Here is a 21,086-nt window from a genome sequence, read left to right as displayed (position 1 = left end):
AGACCTGCTTGTGCATCCTTATAGTCGAGTCTCGGCCACGCTGGCATAAACACCCCCGAGGTTGCTTGATCTTGTGACAGATCGTAGATATCGCCGACAAAGTTCAATTCGTGATTCATACCTGTTTGACACTAGCGTGCTCCTTGGTGATACAGGAGGCCAGAGCTGTCCATCCCTTCGACTGATAATGCGGGGGTGGGTATCTGGGGAACTCACCTGGGGAAGGTCCTCGGTCTAGCAAGAGCCGAGTCAAAGGCCGACGGCTACATCGGTTGCTCTCTTTCCTTTGTTATCATATGCTTCCCCTCTGCTGACAGCTAGAATCAAGACTTGCAAAGGCCTTGGCCGTGGGGCTATCGAAAACTATACCCAATCGGGGAAGAAACGCGAAGCCCAGCCCTACAGTAGCTGCAGTCGAACCGTCGCCTGCGATCTGGATCCTCGCTTTATTACCAGTGTACAGGCTGTGGAATGATATCGATACGGAAAATTGAATTAACCCCAGTCATATGATTTGCTAACAATCTGCCTAAATCCAAAAGCACGAGATGCTTCAATGGCTCCGCGTCAGACTCCCACGCCTGCGCTCCTCAAAGGTGTGCTTGAGATACCAAACCGAGCGCTTCGGTGTTCGCACCAACGTCTGGAAATCTACGTGGGTGATTCCATACCGAGGACCGTACCCTGCAGACCACTCAAAGTTATCCATCAAGCTCCACACATAGTACCCCTCAACCTGGACCCCGTCTTCGGTTATCGCCCGTGAGATCGTATCTAGGTAAAGCCCTAGATAGGTCATGCGGAACTTGTCTTCAATTGCCTGCTCCACCGGCGTTTGGCTCTCGCCTGGATCCGGACATCCATTCTCGGTAACTATAATGGGCAGCTTATAGCGAGCCCAGATCCAACCCAGCAATTTGCGGAATCCGTGCGGAGCAACGCGAAGCCAGGGCATTCCTGAAACAGGTCCAACCGCCCTTCCTGTTTTGTTGGTCGACAGCTCCTCCACATTGCCGGTGCAGTCATCCAAAGGTGGAGGTTCATGTAGCGCCTTTGCGAATTTTGTCGAGTAATGGTTCATCCCATAAAATGTATGGCGCGATGCCAGCTGGCGTAACCGAGCTAGTTCCTCCTCCGTGAACTGCGGTAGTCGGTCGCCTAGCTGCGCCCTCATTGCTGACGGGTAATCTTTTCCCAGGAAGATAGGGTCTCCAAACCATGCAATGTAGAACTCGAGTCGTCGCTGCGCTGCCTCGCGGTCAGCAGGATCCGACGCATCCCACGGCTCATACCAGTGCCCGTTGAGCACGATGGAGATCTCGCCCTTCTGGGCCCCCGCATAGTCCCGGATATACAACCCCACCACTGCCGCATGAGACAGTATAAGGGTATGTCCAACCACCCAAGGTTCCGTTGACGAATCACCGCCCGTCTCCGTACTGCGTCCCGGGGCAAGAACACCCGAATGGTGTCCGAATATAGCAATAATATACGGCTCGTTGAAGGTAACCCACTTTCGGACCCGGTCTCCAAACGCCTCGAAGCACACTCGTGCATAGGTCTCGAAGTCCGCCACGAACTCCGCTGTGTCCAGAAATGCACCGTACCGTTCGTACAGCGCAGCGGGGACATCCCAGTGGTATAGCGTGACAATGGGCTCGATACGCCGCGCAAGAAGACCGTCAATCAGTTTGTTGTAGAATGCTATCCCCTGTGCATTGACGGGATCATTCCGTCCACCCAGCGGTATTATTCTCGTCCAGGCAATGCTGAAGCGGTAAACATCCATACCGTATGATGCCATGAGATCTAGATCCTCTTCAACGCGGTTATAGTGGTCGCAGGCGATATCCCCGTTTTCGTTGTTCGTTCGAGACGGCGAGAGGTGACTGAAAGTATCCCAGATCGAGGGCCCTTTGCCGTCTGCAGTTGGGGAACCCTCAATCTGGTAGGCTGCTGTTGCAGTGCCCCAGCGAAAGGTTGACGGGAGGGGTAGGTCTTCGATGGGTGGGAGAGGGTCGTAGGGGGGTTCCTCTGGCGAACCAAGGGAGTTGCCTTTGAGCGCCTCGAACATGTTGACGTTGACGTTGACGTTACTGTTCTCCATTGTTCCGTTTGTGAGAAACTGGATTGTCCGTCTGGTTGTTTTTACTGAGTGATGTCGTGGCATAAATACATTGTGCCTGCCTGGGTTAAAGCTCGGCCGAGGGGACTAGCATGCATCAACCTCGCTGTTACCTACCCCGAGGACATGATCCAGGCAATATAATCTTCTGTCAGATCAGTTCACCTTCTTTTCCACTTCCTGCAACATCTTGCAATGGCGCGAATCACGAACGTCCGCTTCGAGCATTACCACGCCCCAAACACCCTCGGGGTCGAGGAAATCTGTCCAAGGATTTCCTGGAACTATGAGGATATTCTGACTGATTTCGAACAAATCGCATACGAACTCGAAGTATCCGAAGTATCTGAGCCGTCCAAGCTGACTGTCATCTCCACCACGAAGCTATCCTCTTCCGCGTCGTACCTCGTTCCCTGGCCACATTCAAGTCCGGCTCTTGTATCGCGCCAAAGGGCCGCAGTCCGCGTAAGAGCATGGGATCAAGCTGAGAATGCCACCGCCTGGAGTTGCCACACTTACCTAGAAGTCGGACTGCTGAGTCGCAACGACTGGCACTGCAAGCGTATCGCGGCGCCCTGGGGTCCACATGCATCTCCCGGGCCTGATACCGAGGAGCTCTACCGCAAGGAGTTCCATCTCGATATCTCCACCTTGAGTTCCATCATAAAAGCCCGGCTATACATCACCGCGCAGGGAGTCTACGAAGCCGAGATCAATGGAAAGCGAGTCGGTGACCACTTCATGGCGCCCGGATGGACGGCATACGACGGACGACTGCAGTACCAAACATACAATGTCGGAGGCATGCTCGTGCCCGGCGCGAACTGTATCGGTGTACGTGTTGCGGAAGGCTGGTTCTGCGGACGGATTGGATTCGAGGGCGGCCATCGCAATATCTGGGGTGAGCACACGGCATTGCTGGTGCAGATGGAGATCACGCTTGATTCTGGGGAGGTGCTGATGGTGCTCTCGGATGGGTCGTGGAAGGTTGCGAAGGGGCCAATTCGGCTAGCTGAGATCTATGATGGGGAGAAGTATGATGCGCGGAAAGAAATCCCGGGCTGGTCGTCTTCTGCGGAAATAGACAACGATGATGCTCTGTGGGAGCCAGTGCTTGAGATCCTGGATCTTTCCGACTCGGTGACACTGACCGCGGGCTTTGGAGAGCCAGTCCGCCACATTGAAGCGATCAAGCCAGTTTCCAAGATTATTACGCCGTCTGGCAAAGTCGTTCTGGACTTTGGGCAAAACCTAGTCGGGCATGTGCACTTGAGCAACATCAATGGGATGCCCGGTGACAAAATTACTCTTTCGCACGCAGAAGTGCTGGAACACGGCGAGCTCTGTACAAGGCCACTTCGGATCTGTAAAGCAATTGACAAGTACATCCTCAGAGGCACGTTGGATGAGGAATATGCACCTCGGTTTACCTTCCACGGGTTTCGCTACGCTCAAGTAGACGGCTGGACCGGTGACAGCGACAGCCTATTCAATTCTACAAGAGCAATCGTCTGCCACAGCGACATGAGGCCCGCTGGTGAATTCAGCTGCTCGCATCCCTTGGTCAACAAGCTATATTCAAATATCGTTTGGAGTATGCGCGGGAACTTCCTCTCCGTACCCACCGACTGTCCGCAGCGCGACGAGCGACTAGGTTGGTCCGGCGATCTAGCCCTCTTTGCGCCGACGGCGGTGTTGTTGTATGACTGCTTCAACTTCCTCAAGAACTGGCTCATCGACCTTGAGCATGACCAGATCGTGCTCGGCGGCGTGCCCGCTATGGTCACGCCCAATGCCACGCTTCCTGACCCTGTATGGTGCCGACGCGTTCCGTGCGCAATCTGGCATGATGTTACGATTCTCGCGCCGTGGGCTTTGTACGAGGAGACAGGGGACGAGAGTATCCTTGCCCAGCAGTATCATAGCATGGTGACGTGGATGAGCAAGGTCCCAAGGAATAGCAGCGGGGCGACGAGTCTGTGGGAAACCAGCGTGTTCAATCTCGGTGTATGTTCCGTCCATCTACCTTCTTACCCTTGGTCGTTGTAGGATGCTAATTTAAGCGGTGTACAGGACTGGCTCGACCCCTCTGCACCCCCCTCAGCACCCTGGAAAGGCTCCACAGATGCCCGCCTCGTCGCCAACGCCTTCCTCATCCACAGCCTCTCTCTCATGATTAAAATCAGCCATATCCTGGACCAACCAACCGATACCACGCACTTCAGCACCTGGCACGCCTCCGCCATCTCTGAGTTCCGCAACGAATACATTACACCCACCGGCCGGCTAGTGAGCGACTCCCAAACAGCGTACGCTCTAGCAATCGTCTTCAACCTTCTCAAACTCTCCCAAATCCCGCACGCCGCAGATCGACTCGTCTACCTCGTCCGCAAGAACTCGTTCTGTATCGGCACGGGCTTCGCAGGGACACCATATATCTGCGAAGCACTGGCGCAGACCGGACATCTGAACGTCGCATACGGCATGCTCCTAAATGAAAAGTGTCCGTCATGGCTGTACCCGGTCACCATGGGCGCGACAACGGTCTGGGAGCGCTGGGATAGCATGCTCCCCGATGGAAGTATTAATGAAGGTGAGATGACGAGCTTCAACCACTATGCTTTTGGGGCCATAGCGCGTTTCCTGTATGAGCGGGTTGCGGGGTTGAGGAGGGTTGAGGCGGGTTGGAAACGATTCGGCGTTTCGCCGGGGGTTATTGGGGGTTTGCCGTTTTCCGAGGCGACGGCTGAGCATGTGTGTCCGTTTGGAACTGTGAGGTGTAGGTGGGTTGCTGAGGAAGTTGAGGTTGAAGACACGGATGGAGAGGATAAGTATAGGATCAAGTTGCAGGTTTCCGTACCCTATGGCACGACTTGCGAGGTTTTTATCCCTGACGGCGGTGGGGTAAGGAAAGAGCTTGTTGGACCTGGCGAGCGGAGCTTTGAGTCATTGTTTGTTGATGATGGTTCATGGCCTGTTGAGGCCTTGCCGCCGAAGTCATAACCCTGCGAGGCCTGTCTAGGCCCCGGATACCAATACGCGACACCTGCATCGAAACCCAAGCCTTAGCCTAAGCCCAAGAGCATGGGCAAGACTGTGAGAGCCATTATAGACTGTCACCTTAGTGTAGTCTTTATCCATAATCGCGCTTTCATAGGCTCTGATCCCTCTCTCACTGCACATCAATTTTTTTTCCAACCCCTGGGGTTTGCAGAACGTTAACCCTCTTATCCCCAGCAACGGGCATCAATAGCACAGGAGAAATTATACCGATACTACGAAAGTAGAGATCACGCCTATAAACATTCCCAGACTGCACGTTAGCCTCTCCCCTGGAGCAGCAGAAAACTGTGTACCCGTTGTGAAATTAGAGGGGAACCGAAAGTTCAATAAGTCTTTACTCCTTCCGTGGATGGCGGCTACGAGGTCGAGGTCGAGGTCGAGGTCGTTGCGAAGCTTCCATGTCTGAATGCTGGTCGTCTTGACTGCCTATGCTGCTGTCCGCAAATTTGTATGTTATTTGCTCATAGTTCATCGCTTGCTATAATGTATTGCTAAATTGCTAACACTGTCCTGCTAGTGCATTTGGAATCTTGAGGCATTTCTGAGCGTGAGAAGGCGTCTAAATACACCATGCTACGCGGTCAACCAGGCGAGTAAAAAGCCAGGTCGAGTACCTTGCGGCGCAATGTATGGTACCTGGATTTGGTTCCCAAGGATTGTGGTCGGGTGGTGTTTATATCGCAGGCCGGGGCTTATTTTCATGTCCCGACGAAGACAGACTGATTGAGTGGTGCCTGGCTGAGCCAGGGCCCAGATCTGACCTGGCTGACACGGACGGCCAGCCAGCCAGCCACTGCATAAGCGCAGAGTGCGCTGGGTGTACCCCGCATACCACAGCTTCCGACCTGGGGCCGAGGTCTGTAGGGATGCAGTGGACGATGTGTTCTAAGACTTGATTGGATTCTTGAGTGCGTTGCGTCGTGGGGATGCAAAGGGCTCGGCCCTCTACAGTACCTAGTTTCCGGCGTCTGCACTCGGCTGCATAGAGTATGGAACCAAGCGCTGTGCTGCTTTGCATTTGCCCTGAGAGTCGCTGCAAGCACGGTTGTGGACATGAGGGTAAGGATCACGAGAGGTTATGTGGTTTTGAGGTCCCGGTCTGGTTCAGCCAGCCACTGCGCAGATGCAGATGCACACAGGGATAGGCGGCCATGGCGGCCAGTGGCCAGGCGCCAAATCGCAATCAGCTGAGCCTTGGTGCATATGAACGGGAACACAGTGGCATCTCCGCGGAACGATCGGGGTTTCCGATGAAGCTCAGCCAGCCCATCTCTTGGTTGTTTTTGCTCGCCTTGGCAGCTGCTGTTCGGTGCGTCTGCATGTATGCCCAGCACCTAGGTGCAGTGGCAGACTGAAACAGGCTCTCCAGCTCGAGCAGGTATATAACGTCTCCATCAGCCCTCAGTCCAAACCTCGGAGCATGCCCTCTTCCTCCCCACTACCATCATCCAATCCAACGGTTTTAAGAGAAGCGATCCCCCACCTCAAAGGCATATACAAACCGCCCAACCAGCAACCCCACGCTCTACAACGCAACCAGCTTATCTTTAGCACTGCAACCTAGCAAAATGCCATACACCCACCCAATCACCCTAATAAACAACACGCCCGAAACCCTAACAATCGTCGAAAAAACCATCTGGCACTACGCCAACGGCGGAATATGGACAGAGCACGATCCAGACCTCACCCTAAACCCGCACCAGGGTCTCTTCCTCACCATGAACGGCAGCGGCACGTCCGGCATGCTCCGGGTTCGATCCTCCTCAGGCGAATTCTTCACGGTTGTCGTCGGGTACCACAACTATGAGTTCTGGTGCGACGCCCAGGTTGACCTTGAGGATGGCGATACGGCGATGAAGGTGCATCCGGAGTATTATGGCAGCGGACGGTTGGCGGGCAGTGCGAGCGGGGAGAAGGGGGTGAAGAGGGAAGCAAGGGGTGGGAGGGCGGTTGAGGTGCGGCTGCAGCGGTTACCGTGTGGGAGGCCGCCGGTTGTTATCACGTATTCTTGAGGTGGATCGTGCAAGCATAGTTCATGTTGCGGGTCTGTTGAGGTTGAATGGCGCGAGTTGTAGAGGTCGTGGCGTGCCGATTGAGCCCGCGACAGGACAGTTGCGTACCTTCTCGAGAAACTCGCTCTTTGAACCTAGTGTAGTAATTCCCAACAATTGAAACTTAGATAGCTGCGAATGATTTCTTGGTCATCAAGTCAAAGCGTCAGCGGCCCTGGGATTCATTGTCTAAATGGGACCGTTATGGCCTTGAACTCGTTCCTGCGGAGTGCGGTGAAGGCGGAGGCGGAGACCTCGAGCAATAGAGACCTGCGCACAAATATCGAAGTCAGGGAGACATTCCGAACCATTTTGGGGGTATATTTGCCTTGGGAGAAGGGGAGAAGCCGGATAACCGACGACATGGAAGGGGACTGTGGTTCTGGCGCGTGGATTCGGGTTAGCAACACAATAGGTTTGTGAACAATTGGAAGGGGTTAAACTTAGCAATAGTGAGACAACAATTAAGCCGTGTGCAAGCGTCGCTGTACCCCAAACTATCCCATTCAGAACAGAGCTCTGGCGATGCGAGTTGGAGTTGGATGGTCAGTGATCACTAGCGCTAAGCTAAATCCAGCCACGGAAGAAATGGCGACGAAGCTTGGCTTGGAGATTCCCGCTCCGCCAACGCCAAGCCAAGAAGTTCCCGCGGCGCCCGATAATTGGATCCGCTCACCTGTGCATCTACGGAGTACTGCAGGATCAAGCCCGAGTCCGCTGGCAACAGCGGATGTATGTAAGTATCTAGGATACAGCGGCTGAACTCTGCATCTACCGTCTCTATACAGAGTCGAAACTAGATGCAATGCGATCCAAGTCCCCGCCGCGCCGTATTCTTCATTCTTCAGGCCGCTGAGGTGGAGCCAGTACGAAACTGGTCGTCGATTTGAATCCTACTCCCACCACTACTATCCTACATAAACATCCGATATCACGCCTTGCTGGTACACGGGAGATGTTCTAATGCGACTCTATGAGTTGCGGACCGCGGCTTGGTACCTGGGCAATGAATACCTTAGTCGTATATCTAACTTAGTGCTAACACGCCTCCGTACTCATAGGAAGGTCTAGGGATAGTGGGATGCCGCGCCGTAGCTCCTGAGGTGTTAGGATGGATCATCATTGTCGTCTTCCTCTCGTTCAGATGAAAAAGATGAAGATTCTAGCAGCCACCCCCTCTTAGCAGCATAGTCCTTCATCAGCATCACACCATCGCGGATCCGGTCCGTGTTTAAAGTATGCACGCCTTCCGGTCCTGGTAGTTCTCGCACGGCCAACTGGATAGCCCGCCCGACGACCTCCTTTGGCACGCCCAGCGCGGGGTCCAGCAATCTCTCCACTATATTCAGATGACCCCATCTTGCAGCGAAAGAAAGCATTGTTTGGCCAAAAATATTCTGGCGCCACATATCAGCGGTTGCCTCTGGGTCCGCCAACAGGAGACACAGTGCCCCTAGGTTGTCGTTGCGCGCTGCGACTATTAGCGGGGTATGGCCTTCTTCGTCGATGTGCGCTTTTTTGACATCACGGCGCGCAAGTAGGAGCGCGACTAGTCTGATGTCTCCGAAGAAAGCCGCGAAGGTAAGAGGTGTACGTCCGAAACTGCCTTGGTAGTTAATGTTGATCTTTGGACGGGTGTCGGACATGCTTTCGACTAATGTCCGTAGAACTTGGGTGCTTCCATTTTCCATAGCGTCAACGAGAATGCATTCCAGCACCGTCTTGCTTAAACGTTTCGATAGTTCAGCAACTATATGCCCATGACCTCCTTTCGCAGCGCGAATGAAGAGAAGTTCAGGGCTCCATTCTCCGATTTTACGCGCCCCTTGTCTTGTTAGTAGCTGTCGGAAAATATGCAGCTGGCCCGCCCCAACCGCCCAGTTGATCGGTCGCTCTGAGCTTTTGTTTTGAGAATCGGGTTCTGCCCCAGCCTTGATCAGATACTTCACTGTCTCTGTATGGCCGCCCATGGCCGCAAAGTGGAGCGCGCCGTTTCCGTTTGGGTCTGTCTGACCGGCAAGATCAATACGACACCGACTAATATGTTCCAGGGTCTTCACCTGTCCGCCAAGGGCAGCAGCCATAACTGGCGGGCAGGTCCACTCATTGCTGGGATTGCCCTGGATGTCTGCACCCATTGCGATCAGTCGCTCCATGTGGTCAATGCGACCCAAATATGCCGCCGCCGCCAGCGCCAGGACAGTCGATGACTCTTGCTTCTTTTCTTCGAGGACACCCTCTTCACTGTAGTCCTCCTGTAGCAGGTTCCTGAGTCTCAACCGCATGTGGACCATATTAATGGCGACTAACGCGTCAAAATACATCCGTCGTATTGTGTCGGGGTCCTCTCCATCCTGACTACCCGGTTGCGCAAGCGAATTCACAGCCGCCTTTGTGCCTACGGCAATTGCGTTGGCGGAGATGTAGCGACGATTCCGCCTCGTCGTATTCTGCAAGCAGCTGTTTGCGAGCAGCCGGAGTAATCGTTCCACCATCGCCAGCGCGGACCCCACTGGCTCCATGCTAAGTAAGCCCTTATAGAGTATCAAGTTCAGGCCCTTGGCTGCCATAAGGAACTGATCCATGACAACATAATCAAAGCGTTCTAGATCGTTGTTAGTATGAGGGCTCCAATAATGAGATGATAGAGAACTACGTGCTATCAACGAGTCGGAGACTCAGAAACCAAGACATGTCAGAGCCATATTCCTGGTCTTCAACTACCGCGAATGGGCCATGGTCCCAATCGTGGGCTATCACATGGATGATTTCGTCAAAGATCTCGGCAGGTAGCGTGGGGAGGCCCATCTTGCCACGAGATGAGCAAGATTCGATTTAGTCGTCAGAGTTATGAATTCAATGATTAGTCCTTGGATAGAGATAGAGTCAGGTACGTTATATAGATTGTTTTGCTAATAACTGGTCGGAAAACGTGTCCGGGGATTCATGGTCGAGGTTGGAAAACCACTTGGCCTGTGCGCGTGAAGTTGGAGATGAAGGTGCCAAGAAAGGCTGCTTACTAACTGCAGCCATCAAGAGCCATGAGGGTTTCGGTAAGGTGAAGCGTGGTTTATTGTCCAAGAAGCTAAAGGCTGTGAGCCGTAAGTCTCATGAGAGGAGATCCCTAGATTGGACGCGGAAGCCACCACAGCCGCGGGACCCGTGCCCTGGACGGCAAGTACCACCACGATCCCATCCAGACTTGAGGGCGTACGGAGTAGAGAATAAGCAGTAATCTTTACCGGTCTTGCTCCTACATCTATATGCTATCCAGCACCATTCAACAAAGCACGGTAACTCTGAAGGGGAATTACTTGTCATATAATATTGCTTCATGGTCTGAAATTGTGAATTTTGTGCATGATACTTGGTTTGTGGGGGTTGACATTGAGATTATGAGGCAGCGTATCGCCAAGAGACATCAGACAAGTGGAATCGAGAAGAGCTGGGCTCATGCTATTCGGAGAGCCGAGAGCAACGAAATCCCGAATGGCATTGGGATCCGGATACAGAGGAACTTGATACCACCGGCTATTGTAGTCCGGAGCGTCGATGAACCGAGGTATGCCTGAGCCCGCACTGATCAAGCAAAACTTGATCCTCATAGATCCTTTTCCCGAACGATGATGTGGCACCCTCCAGCTTGTGTCTAGGGCTCTTCGCTGGTTTGCCTTGAACCGGACTAATGGGACATATATATCAATCCCAGGGAGCTACTGGACAGAGGACGCGGCTCGTTAGTGGTGTAGTAAATGCATGGTCTCATATCCGTAAGTCTAAACATGAAGCACGATGGCTTGGGTAATTGAGTAACGAGGGCCACAGGCAGGCTCCGTCACACCCCGGACCACTCACGATGGCAGCGGACATAACTGCCAAAAGTGCATGACCGGAGACCTCGGCTCTGTTGTGTAGCCGTTCATCGGGCCGTCAACCGTTGCTCCTGGATAAAATGATGAGTTGATGACAGTGGACGGAGAGTCAGTGCTTGTTTGACTGTGGGGCTTGGCGATTCAGGGTCTTGAAAGCCTCGTATTGCCTTCCGAAGATACGAGGTAGCACTTTTCTACACTTTCCTCACGACGGCCACCAATACCACGAAGACACTCAGCTGAATTAATATCCGCAGACCGATATCTACACTTTGTCACTGTCGTCAACAGAAAATCCTCGATGATGAGTCGTATCGCCTATCCTCGGCTGTGGATGGTGGATCCAGGGGCTGAGCAAATGACATCACATGCTGCCCCCCTTTGGCTCATCCCCAATCGCTTTTCTTTTCTCGCAGCTTCAGAAAATAATGACGAGGTCGTTGTCGCTAATCGATCGTTCCTTTCGATGACGAACGACTTGGCTACCGGCTATCCCCACCGTTCCAGCCTTCGCCCATGATCGTCTGTGTCATTCCCCTGACGACCTTCCCGCTTCAACGCTTCAACCCTCCCTGCTTTGTCCTACCCCATGCCCAGCAATGAGTACGATTGAAGCATCATGGCCTTGAGCAGTCTTTCAATCGGGGTCGCCCTCACTCCGACGGTGGTTTCGACCCTCTTTTCCCACGTACGTTGCTATTCCGCGCGTCCCCGGTTTTCCCCAGAGTACTGACCAAGCAGTACGTGAACCGAAAAACCCTACACAACAAGCCGCACGTTCACCTCTCCTATGACGAAGGAATCTCGGTTATTCGCGAGTTCATAAACTTCAGCTCCAAGCGTCCGATTGAGTATATCCAGGAGTTTACCGGCCAGCGGGTTCCCGCGCCGCACTGGGTGAGGATCGAACGGGTGACTGTCGCGGAAGAATTCTTGTCGGAATCGGCGGCATTGCTAATCAAGCAACTCGGTCCAGATGGCGTCGCACAGGTTGGGGGTGAGAAGTGGTGGCAGTGGCGCGGTCCGTCGGGAGATAAGAATAATGGAGAGCTGAGAGGCGAATGGATCGAGATGCACAGTGACTACAATGAGCGCAAACGCGCGGGGAAAAAGGATTCGAACAACAGACGCATCATGCTGTATATCCATGGTGGCGCGTACTATTTTGGGAGCGTGCAGACGCATCGGTACCAGCTGCAGCGGCATGCGCGGAAGCTAAAGGGGAGGGTTTTTGCACGGTATGTACTTTCCTCATGATGGAGATTAACTTTACTAACAGGCGCAGTGAGTAATTCTATAAAAGTTGGATCTCTAGTCCCAGCTAACAAAATGAAGCCGACTATCGCTTGTCGCCGCAATTTCCGTTCCCCTGTCCGCTGCACGACTCGTTGGCCTCTTATCTTTACCTTCTACGAGACCATGCTCCCGAGGATATTATCTTCGCGGGAGACTCAGCTGGCGGAGGAATGATTCTCTCGTGAGTTGGATTAAACCGTCTACAGAAAGACTCAGCTGATATGTGGCAGGATGCTCGTCATCTGCCGCGATCAAGGGCTGCCATTGCCGGCCGGCGCAATCCTGATCTCCCCTTGGGTCGACCTCACACATTCGTTCCCTAGTATCGTAACCGAAAATCCCGGTGACTATATCCCTGGCCACGGCTTCTTGCACAAGCCATCCATAGCATGGCCTCCACCAAATGAAGACGAGATCCGAGAGATCCATGAGGCACTCAAGCAGAACCCAGCGGCAACGGGCGAGAAGGATGAACCCACCACGGGAGAAGAGAATACATTCGATGTCGACTCGTCCAAACCGACAATGGGCCATGGTCGGCGGCCTCCGTCTTTTGTCATGAACGGCAAGACCATCGAGGTCAAGGACCAAATCCACATGTACACCACCAACGAGCTTCTCTTTCATCCCCTCGTGTCACCCATCTTCCAGCCTTCTCTCGGAGGACTGCCCCCTCTCCAAATTATCAGTGGCGGCGGTGAAATGCTACGAGATGAGCAGTTCTACGTCGCCCACAAAGCCGCCAATCCTACAGCATACCCACCAAACGATGACTTTATGGCCGACCTCGACCCGAAGCGCGAGAAAGTGGACAAGTACCCCGGAACATACGTCCAGCTTCAGGTCTGGGATGATCTCTGCCACGTAGCTCCGATTCTCAGCTTTACCCGTCCAGCAAAATACATGTTCCGCTCAATTGCCCAATTCGGAGCGTGGGCATTAGCGCGCGCCCAAGACACAACAGTCGAAATTATCAACGACGACCAAGTCTCGCCCATTTCCTCGAGCGAGTCCGAGAGCCCTGAAACATCCGACAACGAGGGCCGGGACAAGGCACCGCGCGACCGACCAAGCGACGCCGTGGGAAAAGCCGGCGATCCGCTGCCGCCATTCAAAGACCGCATGATCCGCCAGCGAGTCAACAAGCGAGGGCACATCTACCCCCTTCCCCCTCCACGCGACTGTGCGGTTTTAAACCTGCCTCCTTCATCCGTAGGCACGATCAATCCAGGCCTCCTAATGAAATGGATGCTAGTAAAGGAAGAATGGGACACCAGGTTCGCAAAGGAGAAGGCTCACATCCACCAGCTACGCCTCGCTGGTCTGGCGTCCGGATTCCAGGACTTCGACGGCGACACCCCGCCGCCTAGCGCGCTGGCCGCGAGACGCTTCTCGCCTGGTGCGCTCCCGCCAAAGGGTCTGAGGACATCATATCCTATGACCATGTGGGCTCGGTTCGCGACCAAGCATGATAAGCGCACGATCAAGCGCGAGAAGGACATGGATAGCCGGTCTCAGCGGTCGAACCGGGCGAGCGTCGACGCCGGACGAGCAGGCGCGTCTATCGAGAACGACAACGACAAAGTCACATCGTTCCCAGTGGACTCTGCGGAGGCAGAGAAAAACGCAACAGTTCCTACCCTCAGGGCACCCGTTACTCCCAACGCCGAAGCCAACGCCGACGGCACCAAGAAACCCTCCGGGGCCGACAATGACTCGAACTCGGCCCCTGAACTAGCCCCCATCCCACAAGACAAACCATTCGCCCCGCTCATCGTCCTACCCAACTACGACGGCCCCGACAAGTCCGAGAACGCGAGTACACGAGCTCTCTTCCACGTCCCGGCCACCATCCCAGCAACAAACTCCCCCCTAGCCGGGGAGCCTAAGACGCAGGATCTCCACCACCGCGCCTCATCACAGGGCGGATCAGCGACCATCCGCAGCGGCGTCACCGTCCAGTCTGACCCTGACCCGGTGACTGATGATACGGCGAGCACGGTTGGTGGCGACGAGCGGAGTCTTGCTGTCACGACGAACACGGGGCGTGTTGATGCGGCGAGTACGCGTGCTGTGCTGAATGCTGATGGTGTGCTGAGGCCCCGGCCGTCGACGGATGGGAACTCCGTTTATGTCTCGGTGGATAGTCTGCCGTTGACGAATGGCGTTGATGCTGAGAAGTAGACCGATGAGTGACCGCTGGTGGGGGTTTGTCTGTATTATTGATACCTATCTTGTTTTTGCGCGTTCTTGGATTTTTGTCAGATGCTGACATTTATCGAGATTTATGCTTTGTGTCTATACTATATATACCCATGCGATATATTTTGTCACTCATGTACATCTATATGTGATGACATCCACTGTTTCTATATCATTATATATAACAACTTGATTTTCGACCGGGTATATGCACCTACTATACAATGCCACGAAATATAGTACACTGACAAGAGAAATCCTTTACCACTCAACCCCAGCCTTTCTAGCAACCTTCTCCGCAACACCCATAAACGCCTCGCGCCGGACACTCCGATCCCCCTCCTCCGAAACAACAGTCGGCATTCCCCGATCCGCATCCTCGCAAACCCTCGCATCAAGCGGGATATCACCTAGAAACTCAACCCCAAGCCGCTTACACTCGGCAACCACGCCCCAATCCGCATCGCCGTGTTCATGGTTATGATTGTGCAAACCAGCGGAGAAGATCTTTGTTTTCGTCCCACACTCCGGGCACGCGAAGAAAGCCATGTTGCGCACCATGCCGAGCACCGGAACATCCATGCGCTGGAACATCCCGAAGCCCCGGACTGCATCGCGAAGCGCAATGTCTTGCGGCGTTGTGACGATCACCGCGCCGTCGAGGATGATCTCTTGCCCGATTGTTAGCTGTACGTCGCCGGTTCCGGGCGGAAGATCGAGGAAGAGAACGTCGAGAGGGCCCCAGGAGACGGAGTGCAAAAGTTGCTGCATCGCTTTGGTGACCATGAGGCCGCGCCAGGAGATGGGTGTTGTGTCCATGGGTTGTCGGTTGATGTCTGGTGTGGGAGATGTGGGTTCGGGGGGCGGAGGGAGGAGATAGCCCATTGACATGGACTTTAGGCCGTAGTTTGTTAGGGGGAGGAGGCGGTCGTCTGTTGGTAGAGGTAGGGTTAGCACATGAGAGCTCATCGGGGGTACTGTCAGTGTAACGTACGTTCATCCAACCTTGGCTCCCCCGAGAGATTCAATAGCGTTGGTATCGAGGGACCGAAGATATCTGTGTCGAGGATTCCGGTGCGGATGCCGCGGCGGGCGAAGGCGAGGGCGAGGTTGACTGCGGATGAGTTATTAGACGATGCGCTTAATAGCTTCCGGTATATGGCCGGAAAGGGATGCGAGATGTACCAGCGATAGTAGATTTTCCAACTCCGCCCTTGGCAGACGACACTGCAATGACCTTCTTCACATCGCGGATCTTGCGCTTCTCGGGGAGGCCGCGGCGACGGGGAAACGAGGGCGGGGTGCCGGAGCGCGGAAGGCCCTGCTCAATTCGTCAGGTGCGGTCAAGACGATGCTAGAATAAGGGGTATACCAGCGGATTCTCATGCCGAAGACATCGAAACGTCGAGAAAAGCCTCCTTTGCGTCGCCATGTTGCGCTGAGTTGATGTGCGGAGTAGAAAGATATGGAGCCTGAGGCCGGAGAACGCGATATTGCCGGCGATAGCTCTCACCGCTTAATCAGGTCGTCCAACCAGGAGCTGTGGAGGCCAAAGTGGGCCAGCGGCGAACTGACCGCTTCCCGCATCGTCGAAAATATTATCGCGGCAGAAAAATAATTTCTGCGGATCAAACTCGTCCAATTTCAAGCACAAAATGGCGCCGAAATCGTTAGCGGAGCAGATTGCTGATCTGGAGGATCTTACGCCAAGGGGTATGCATTCTGCTGATTAAAATCTTAATTTGCATTACACAGTTAACGTTGTTTTCTGAGCAGACTACGACCCCGAGGACATTGAGCGCGGTGGAAACTCAAGCGATGAAGATGTTGAGGTGAAGGATGCGAGTGCTGGCCGTGAGCATTACCAGGCTGTTGGGTTCGTCTCTCATCTTGATTATCTGGGACAGCTTTCGTGCTAATTAAACCAGCAAAGCGAAACTCCGCAACGAGGACCCGGTGTCATTAGGGAAACAATATGCCGGCTCGCGGGTGAGCAGAGATGCGCTTGACGCCGAGAGTGACGAAGATCCGTTTGCGGCGCGATCTAGCGACGAGGGTAGTGATGATGAGAGCGACGAACTCGAAGGTGATGAGGATCATGAGGAGGACGAGGACGAGGATATCTCCGGCGAAAGCGAAGACGAGAAGCCGCGGAAATCCAAAGGCGCCAGTACAAAGGGCCGGAAGGACGTTGATGTAGATATGGAGGAATCGGACGACAGCGAAGACGAAGAAGGCTTCGACGAGGACGGATTCTCCGATGAAGACGAGGACGTTTCCGACGAGGATGACGACGAGGATGGATCCGAAGACGACGACGAAGAAGAAGAATCTGACGAAGAGTCCGACGAAGAAGCCGCAAAACCCAAACGCCGTGTCCAATTCGCCAGCGCCGACGCCGACCCCTCCGACGACCGCGCCCAACTCCGCCAACTAATGGCAACAGACCAAAAGACCATCGCCGCGACAATCTCCCAAGCCGCCAAAGCTGACGCAGTGAAAGGCCGCGCCGTCAAGCAACAACGCGCAACATTTGACGCCCTCCTCAACGCCCGCATCAAGCTACAAAAGGGCCTCACGGCAGCGAACCAGCTCGCAACACAGCCCCAACCCCTCGACGAAACCGACACCGAAACCGACGCCTTCAAGTCCGCCGAGACCGCCGCGTTGACATTATGGTCAACCCTCGAAGAACTCCGCCTCACCCTCGTCGACGCCCAGACGCACGACGAGTCCAAGAAGCGCAAGCGCCCCGCCCCCGCAACAACAGGCACACCAACCTCCTCACTGTGGAAGCGCATGGCGGAGCTGGAATCCTCCTCGCTGACGCACCGCCGCGCAATCCTAGACAAATGGTCCAATAAAGTCCGCGGCTCAGCGGCCGGCACAACGCTCGCAAATTCCAAGACGAAACTCATCGGGTCCTCGGGCGCACAGCAAACCATCACCGCGGTGCTCGACGCCCACGTCGCGTCTGAAACGGGCGATCTGCGCGCGAACAAGCGCGCCAAACACACCTCTACCTCCGCCTCTGCCTCGGAAAAGGGCGTCGAGGTCGAGGTCTACGACGACACGATCTTCTACCAGTCTCTCCTCCGCGACCTCGTCAGCCAGCGCATGTCGTCTAGTGATGCCATAACCAACGGCCTGGATACCCTGCACCTCCTCCCCTCGCGCAACGGCGGCGCGATTCACCCGGTCACCGGAATGCGCAAGGACAAGGTCAAGCGTGAGATTGATACGCGGGCGTCGAAGGGCCGTAAGATGCGCTTTGATGTGCATGAGAAGCTGCAGAATTTTATGGCGCCTGAGGAGAGGGGCACGTGGACGCGTCGTGCTAGAGACGAGTTCTTTGCGAGTCTGCTTGGGCGTAGTGCTAGTGGGCTGTTGAGGGAGGAAAGTGGGGATGAGGAGGAGGATGAGGCGATGCGTGATGGGGAGGAGAGTGAGGAGGATGCTGCGGAGGGTGGACTCAGACTTTTCAGGAGCTGAGTTTGTATTTGAGGGTTGAGTTATTGCAGTATGGGTGGGGGTTGAAAATCTAGAGAGCTGTACATATACGTCTGCGCATGAGGTTGGTAGTATAGAAGGAGAATAGCGTTATTGACGCAATCTGTGCATTATTATGTTGTTTCCCTATCCAATCTGTACCCTAACGCCTCATAACTTCGTTACTCATATCTCATAAATGCTGCTAAGGGCAACCACCACTTGCCTCCCTCATTGAAGCAGCATTGTAACACCCTTTACTCCTCGCCGGGCTATTCTAATCCTTGGAAGCCACAGCAGGAGGCTGATACCTCGGCAAAATAGGCCTCGCCGACGCCTCCCAACTGAAATCCGTCCTGCGCGGCAACCCCATCATCCGTTCACGAACCGCCTGCTGCAATACGGCCTTGCGCTCCTGTTCCTCCTGAGGCGTCAGGAAGCGCGGATAGCCGTGGGAGTCGACGACGACGGCGCCGCTGACGTCGTTATAACTTGGGAGGATGGATTCCGACGTTGATGATGGCGGTGGAGAGACACTGTGTGCGTCCATCGTGCTTCTTGATGTGTTTTGCGTGGCTTGGTATGAGTAATGGGAGAAGGTTGGTGACGTCGGTGTTCTTGGCGCCGTTGGTGAGAATGCTGGGGGGTCGATGTCTTCCCAGGTACTGTCCGCTTGTGGGACTGGTTGGTAGGTTGAGGCTGTTGATGTTGACGAGGTGCGATGGGATGATGGGCGGGAATTGGGCTGCTGAGTAGCTGCCGCTGCCTGATGGGTTCTTGATGCAGTTCGAGGGTGCGTCTGGGTTCCAGGAGGAGCGCGCGTCTTGCGATTGAAAAGGGAGCGGAGAGAGAGTTTGGACTCTTGAGTTGAAGAGGGCGCAGGAGCAGAGGTAGAGCTCGTCGAGGACGAGGTCTTGTTGTGAAGGAACGGCATGTTGACGAGGAATGAGAGGAATGAGCCGTGACCTCAACGAGCTGCCCAGGTATGTTGTGTTTATGTTCCAAGATTGTTGCCAGACCCGTTCTCGAGGGAAGGACGCACTCGGCGCTGACGTGGACACGGAGTTGCAGGTCTGCGACGGGCGTTTTCCTTTTCCTCCAGCCGAGTAAATAGTCAGCTTTCGATTCAAACTGGGAAATGGATCAAAGCCCAGTGCTGTGTGACATGAGTCGTGCACCGGAGCACAGGAATGTGTTGCCGAGTCAATCAGCGTCTAGAATCCGGGGTTGGCCCAGCGGGGCTAAGGTTGGCAAATGGTGTGTGATAGGCGGAGTTCTGCGAGATGTTATTAGCGGACGGCGAGTATTTCAGCGAGGAGGATCGCACCTTTATACCGTGGAGTATGGGATGATGTCGTACCCAGGTACAGAGTAATCGAGGTAGCTGGAGAGAAGATTAAGTACCCCGGATGGGCGACTGGGACCCTGCCCCTGACCCCTGCGGTGGCCCCCAACGGGAGCTGAGACCCCGTCCAACCCCGCTTTTGCACCCCGGCTCGTGGCGGTCTTTCTCCCTCTAGCAACGCCGCCCATCGTCACCTGAGCCAAAGAAACGTAATAGCCTCAGCCGCCAAACTCTCTATTTCTGGTCTCTCAGTCTCTGCCATCCCCATGGCCGGGCACACGACCCAACTTCCCGCTTCCACCTCGCCATCCCTGGTGCTAGGCCACCCAACACCCGCCGAGTCCCAGCACATCTGGGGCCAAACCTCAGCACTATGGAAAGACGCTCTCACCGTCCCACAGTATATGGAAGAATACGCGTACATGCTGACGGTCCCACTCGCGCGGGAGGGCGGAATTACACAGTGGATCCTGGTGGATAGCGAGGTTGATGACGATCCAAATGAAAGCGCGGGAAGGAGAACAGTGCTCGCATCATGCGAGACTTTTCGCAAACGCGCTCTCATCAGCAACGCAGACACCCCGGAAGAATGTGTCGTGCACGGCATCGCAAGCGTCTTCTGTGCCCCTGAGCTTCGAGGCCAAGGCTATGCCTCAAGACTATTGAAGGAACTAGGCCGCATCCTGCCAAGCTGGCAAACAACCTCAAAATCGAGATGTGTTGGCAGCGTGCTGTATTCCGACATCAATCCCGAGTTCTATGCGCGGCTAGGCTGGATGCCCTTTCCGAGTCTTCAGCTGGAATTTCAGCCGCAAGACGTCATTTGCGAGGCTAGGCCGCTTCATGCGGAGGATTTAGAGGCGCTCTGCCGGAGAGACGAAGACGTTCTCCGGGCATCGCTGAGGAATCCTTCAGCACCTAGTGGGGAAACGACCCGGCTTGCCATCATTCCTGACTACGACCATGTCCTCTGGCACCATAGCAAGGAAGAATTCGGGGCCAAAAAGCTTTTCGGCGGGAGCAAGAAGCCAGGAGTCAAAGGAGCGATAGCTGGGCCAGCAGGGAATAGGGTATGGGTGATTTGGACGCACCGTTTCTACCGGCATCCGGACAGTGACGAATTATCCGCAAATACGCTGTACATACTCCGCCTCGTTACCGAATCCTCTTCTCCTGAACCGAAAGACGTCAAGGCTGTGCTTCATGCCGCTCAGTCCGAAGCCTTCCAGTGGGGCTTAGGGAAGGTCAAGTTATGGAGCCCGACGAGAGGGTTGGAGGAGATGATTCAGGCGGTAGGCGTGAAGTTCGAGAAGAGGGAAAGGGAGAAGGATAGCATACCTTGCCTGAACTGGTTTGGTGAAGGCGCGACAGACGAGGTCGACTGGGTGCTCAACGAGAAGTATGCTTGGTGCTGATATAGCCCGACTCGCTGGATTGTCTATAAACATTCTTATATCAAGAGCTTAGTAGACTGAAGGCGGACGAAACCTTTGCTTTTGGATAGGATTTTCAGACATGTTCAAAGAGATACTAGTAGGTCTTGACTTTATGCTCAAGTGGAATTCATTGAATGCCGTAAAAGGGCTCTTGTCTTGTGGAATGAGGTGAGTGGATAGATATCCGGCTTAGCCCAAGGCCAA

The 21,086-nt window shown here is 54.5% G+C and overlaps 9 protein-coding genes across 9 annotated transcripts; 5 read left to right on the top strand and 4 right to left on the bottom strand.

Moving 5' to 3' along the window:
• Window positions 1–553: 553 nt before the first annotated feature.
• DSM5745_07297 (glycoside hydrolase family 1 protein) lies at window positions 554–2,107 on the bottom strand (the record flags this gene model as incomplete). Its single annotated transcript, XM_026749313.1, has 1 exon — window positions 554–2,107. The coding sequence occupies one exon, from the start codon at window positions 2,105–2,107 to the stop codon at window positions 554–556; it is 1,554 nt and encodes a 517-aa protein (XP_026602403.1).
• Window positions 2,108–2,320: 213 nt separating this feature from the next.
• On the top strand, window positions 2,321–5,128 carry DSM5745_07296 (alpha-L-rhamnosidase; the record flags this gene model as incomplete). Its single annotated transcript, XM_026749312.1, has 2 exons — window positions 2,321–4,132; window positions 4,199–5,128. The coding sequence occupies 2 exons, from the start codon at window positions 2,321–2,323 to the stop codon at window positions 5,126–5,128; spliced, it is 2,742 nt and encodes a 913-aa protein (XP_026602402.1).
• A 1,628-nt stretch (window positions 5,129–6,756) lies between these two features.
• DSM5745_07295 (uncharacterized protein) lies at window positions 6,757–7,203 on the top strand (the record flags this gene model as incomplete). The annotated part of the gene is made up of 1 exon (XM_026749311.1): window positions 6,757–7,203. One exon carries the CDS (start codon window positions 6,757–6,759, stop codon window positions 7,201–7,203), a length of 447 nt encoding a protein of 148 aa, XP_026602401.1.
• A 1,145-nt stretch (window positions 7,204–8,348) lies between these two features.
• Window positions 8,349–10,050, bottom strand: DSM5745_07294 (ankyrin repeat domain-containing protein; the record flags this gene model as incomplete). Its single annotated transcript, XM_026749310.1, has 2 exons — window positions 8,349–9,847; window positions 9,921–10,050. 2 exons carry the CDS (start codon window positions 10,048–10,050, stop codon window positions 8,349–8,351), a joined length of 1,629 nt encoding a protein of 542 aa, XP_026602400.1.
• A 1,683-nt stretch (window positions 10,051–11,733) lies between these two features.
• Window positions 11,734–14,594, top strand: DSM5745_07293 (lipase/esterase family protein; the record flags this gene model as incomplete). The annotated part of the gene is made up of 3 exons (XM_026749309.1): window positions 11,734–11,802; window positions 11,856–12,352; window positions 12,641–14,594. 3 exons carry the CDS (start codon window positions 11,734–11,736, stop codon window positions 14,592–14,594), a joined length of 2,520 nt encoding a protein of 839 aa, XP_026602399.1.
• A 279-nt stretch (window positions 14,595–14,873) lies between these two features.
• Window positions 14,874–16,044, bottom strand: DSM5745_07292 (Mrp/NBP35 family ATP-binding protein; the record flags this gene model as incomplete). Its single annotated transcript, XM_026749308.1, has 4 exons — window positions 14,874–15,544; window positions 15,607–15,726; window positions 15,798–15,933; window positions 15,985–16,044. The coding sequence occupies 4 exons, from the start codon at window positions 16,042–16,044 to the stop codon at window positions 14,874–14,876; spliced, it is 987 nt and encodes a 328-aa protein (XP_026602398.1).
• A 223-nt stretch (window positions 16,045–16,267) lies between these two features.
• DSM5745_07291 (AATF family protein) lies at window positions 16,268–18,104 on the top strand (the record flags this gene model as incomplete). Its single annotated transcript, XM_026749307.1, has 3 exons — window positions 16,268–16,325; window positions 16,389–16,488; window positions 16,541–18,104. 3 exons carry the CDS (start codon window positions 16,268–16,270, stop codon window positions 18,102–18,104), a joined length of 1,722 nt encoding a protein of 573 aa, XP_026602397.1.
• A 274-nt stretch (window positions 18,105–18,378) lies between these two features.
• Window positions 18,379–19,035, bottom strand: DSM5745_07290 (uncharacterized protein; the record flags this gene model as incomplete). Its single annotated transcript, XM_026749306.1, has 1 exon — window positions 18,379–19,035. One exon carries the CDS (start codon window positions 19,033–19,035, stop codon window positions 18,379–18,381), a length of 657 nt encoding a protein of 218 aa, XP_026602396.1.
• A 677-nt stretch (window positions 19,036–19,712) lies between these two features.
• DSM5745_07289 (uncharacterized protein) lies at window positions 19,713–20,861 on the top strand (the record flags this gene model as incomplete). Its single annotated transcript, XM_026749305.1, has 1 exon — window positions 19,713–20,861. The coding sequence occupies one exon, from the start codon at window positions 19,713–19,715 to the stop codon at window positions 20,859–20,861; it is 1,149 nt and encodes a 382-aa protein (XP_026602395.1).
• Window positions 20,862–21,086: the final 225 nt, after the last annotated feature.

This window comes from Aspergillus mulundensis, assembly GCF_003369625.1.
Source record: "Aspergillus mulundensis strain DSM 5745 chromosome Unknown scaffold_7, whole genome shotgun sequence".
NCBI classification, from domain to species: Eukaryota; Fungi; Ascomycota; class Eurotiomycetes; order Eurotiales; family Aspergillaceae; genus Aspergillus; species Aspergillus mulundensis.
Note: the sequence above shows the minus strand (reverse complement) of the source record. Positions and strands in the feature narration are given on the sequence as shown.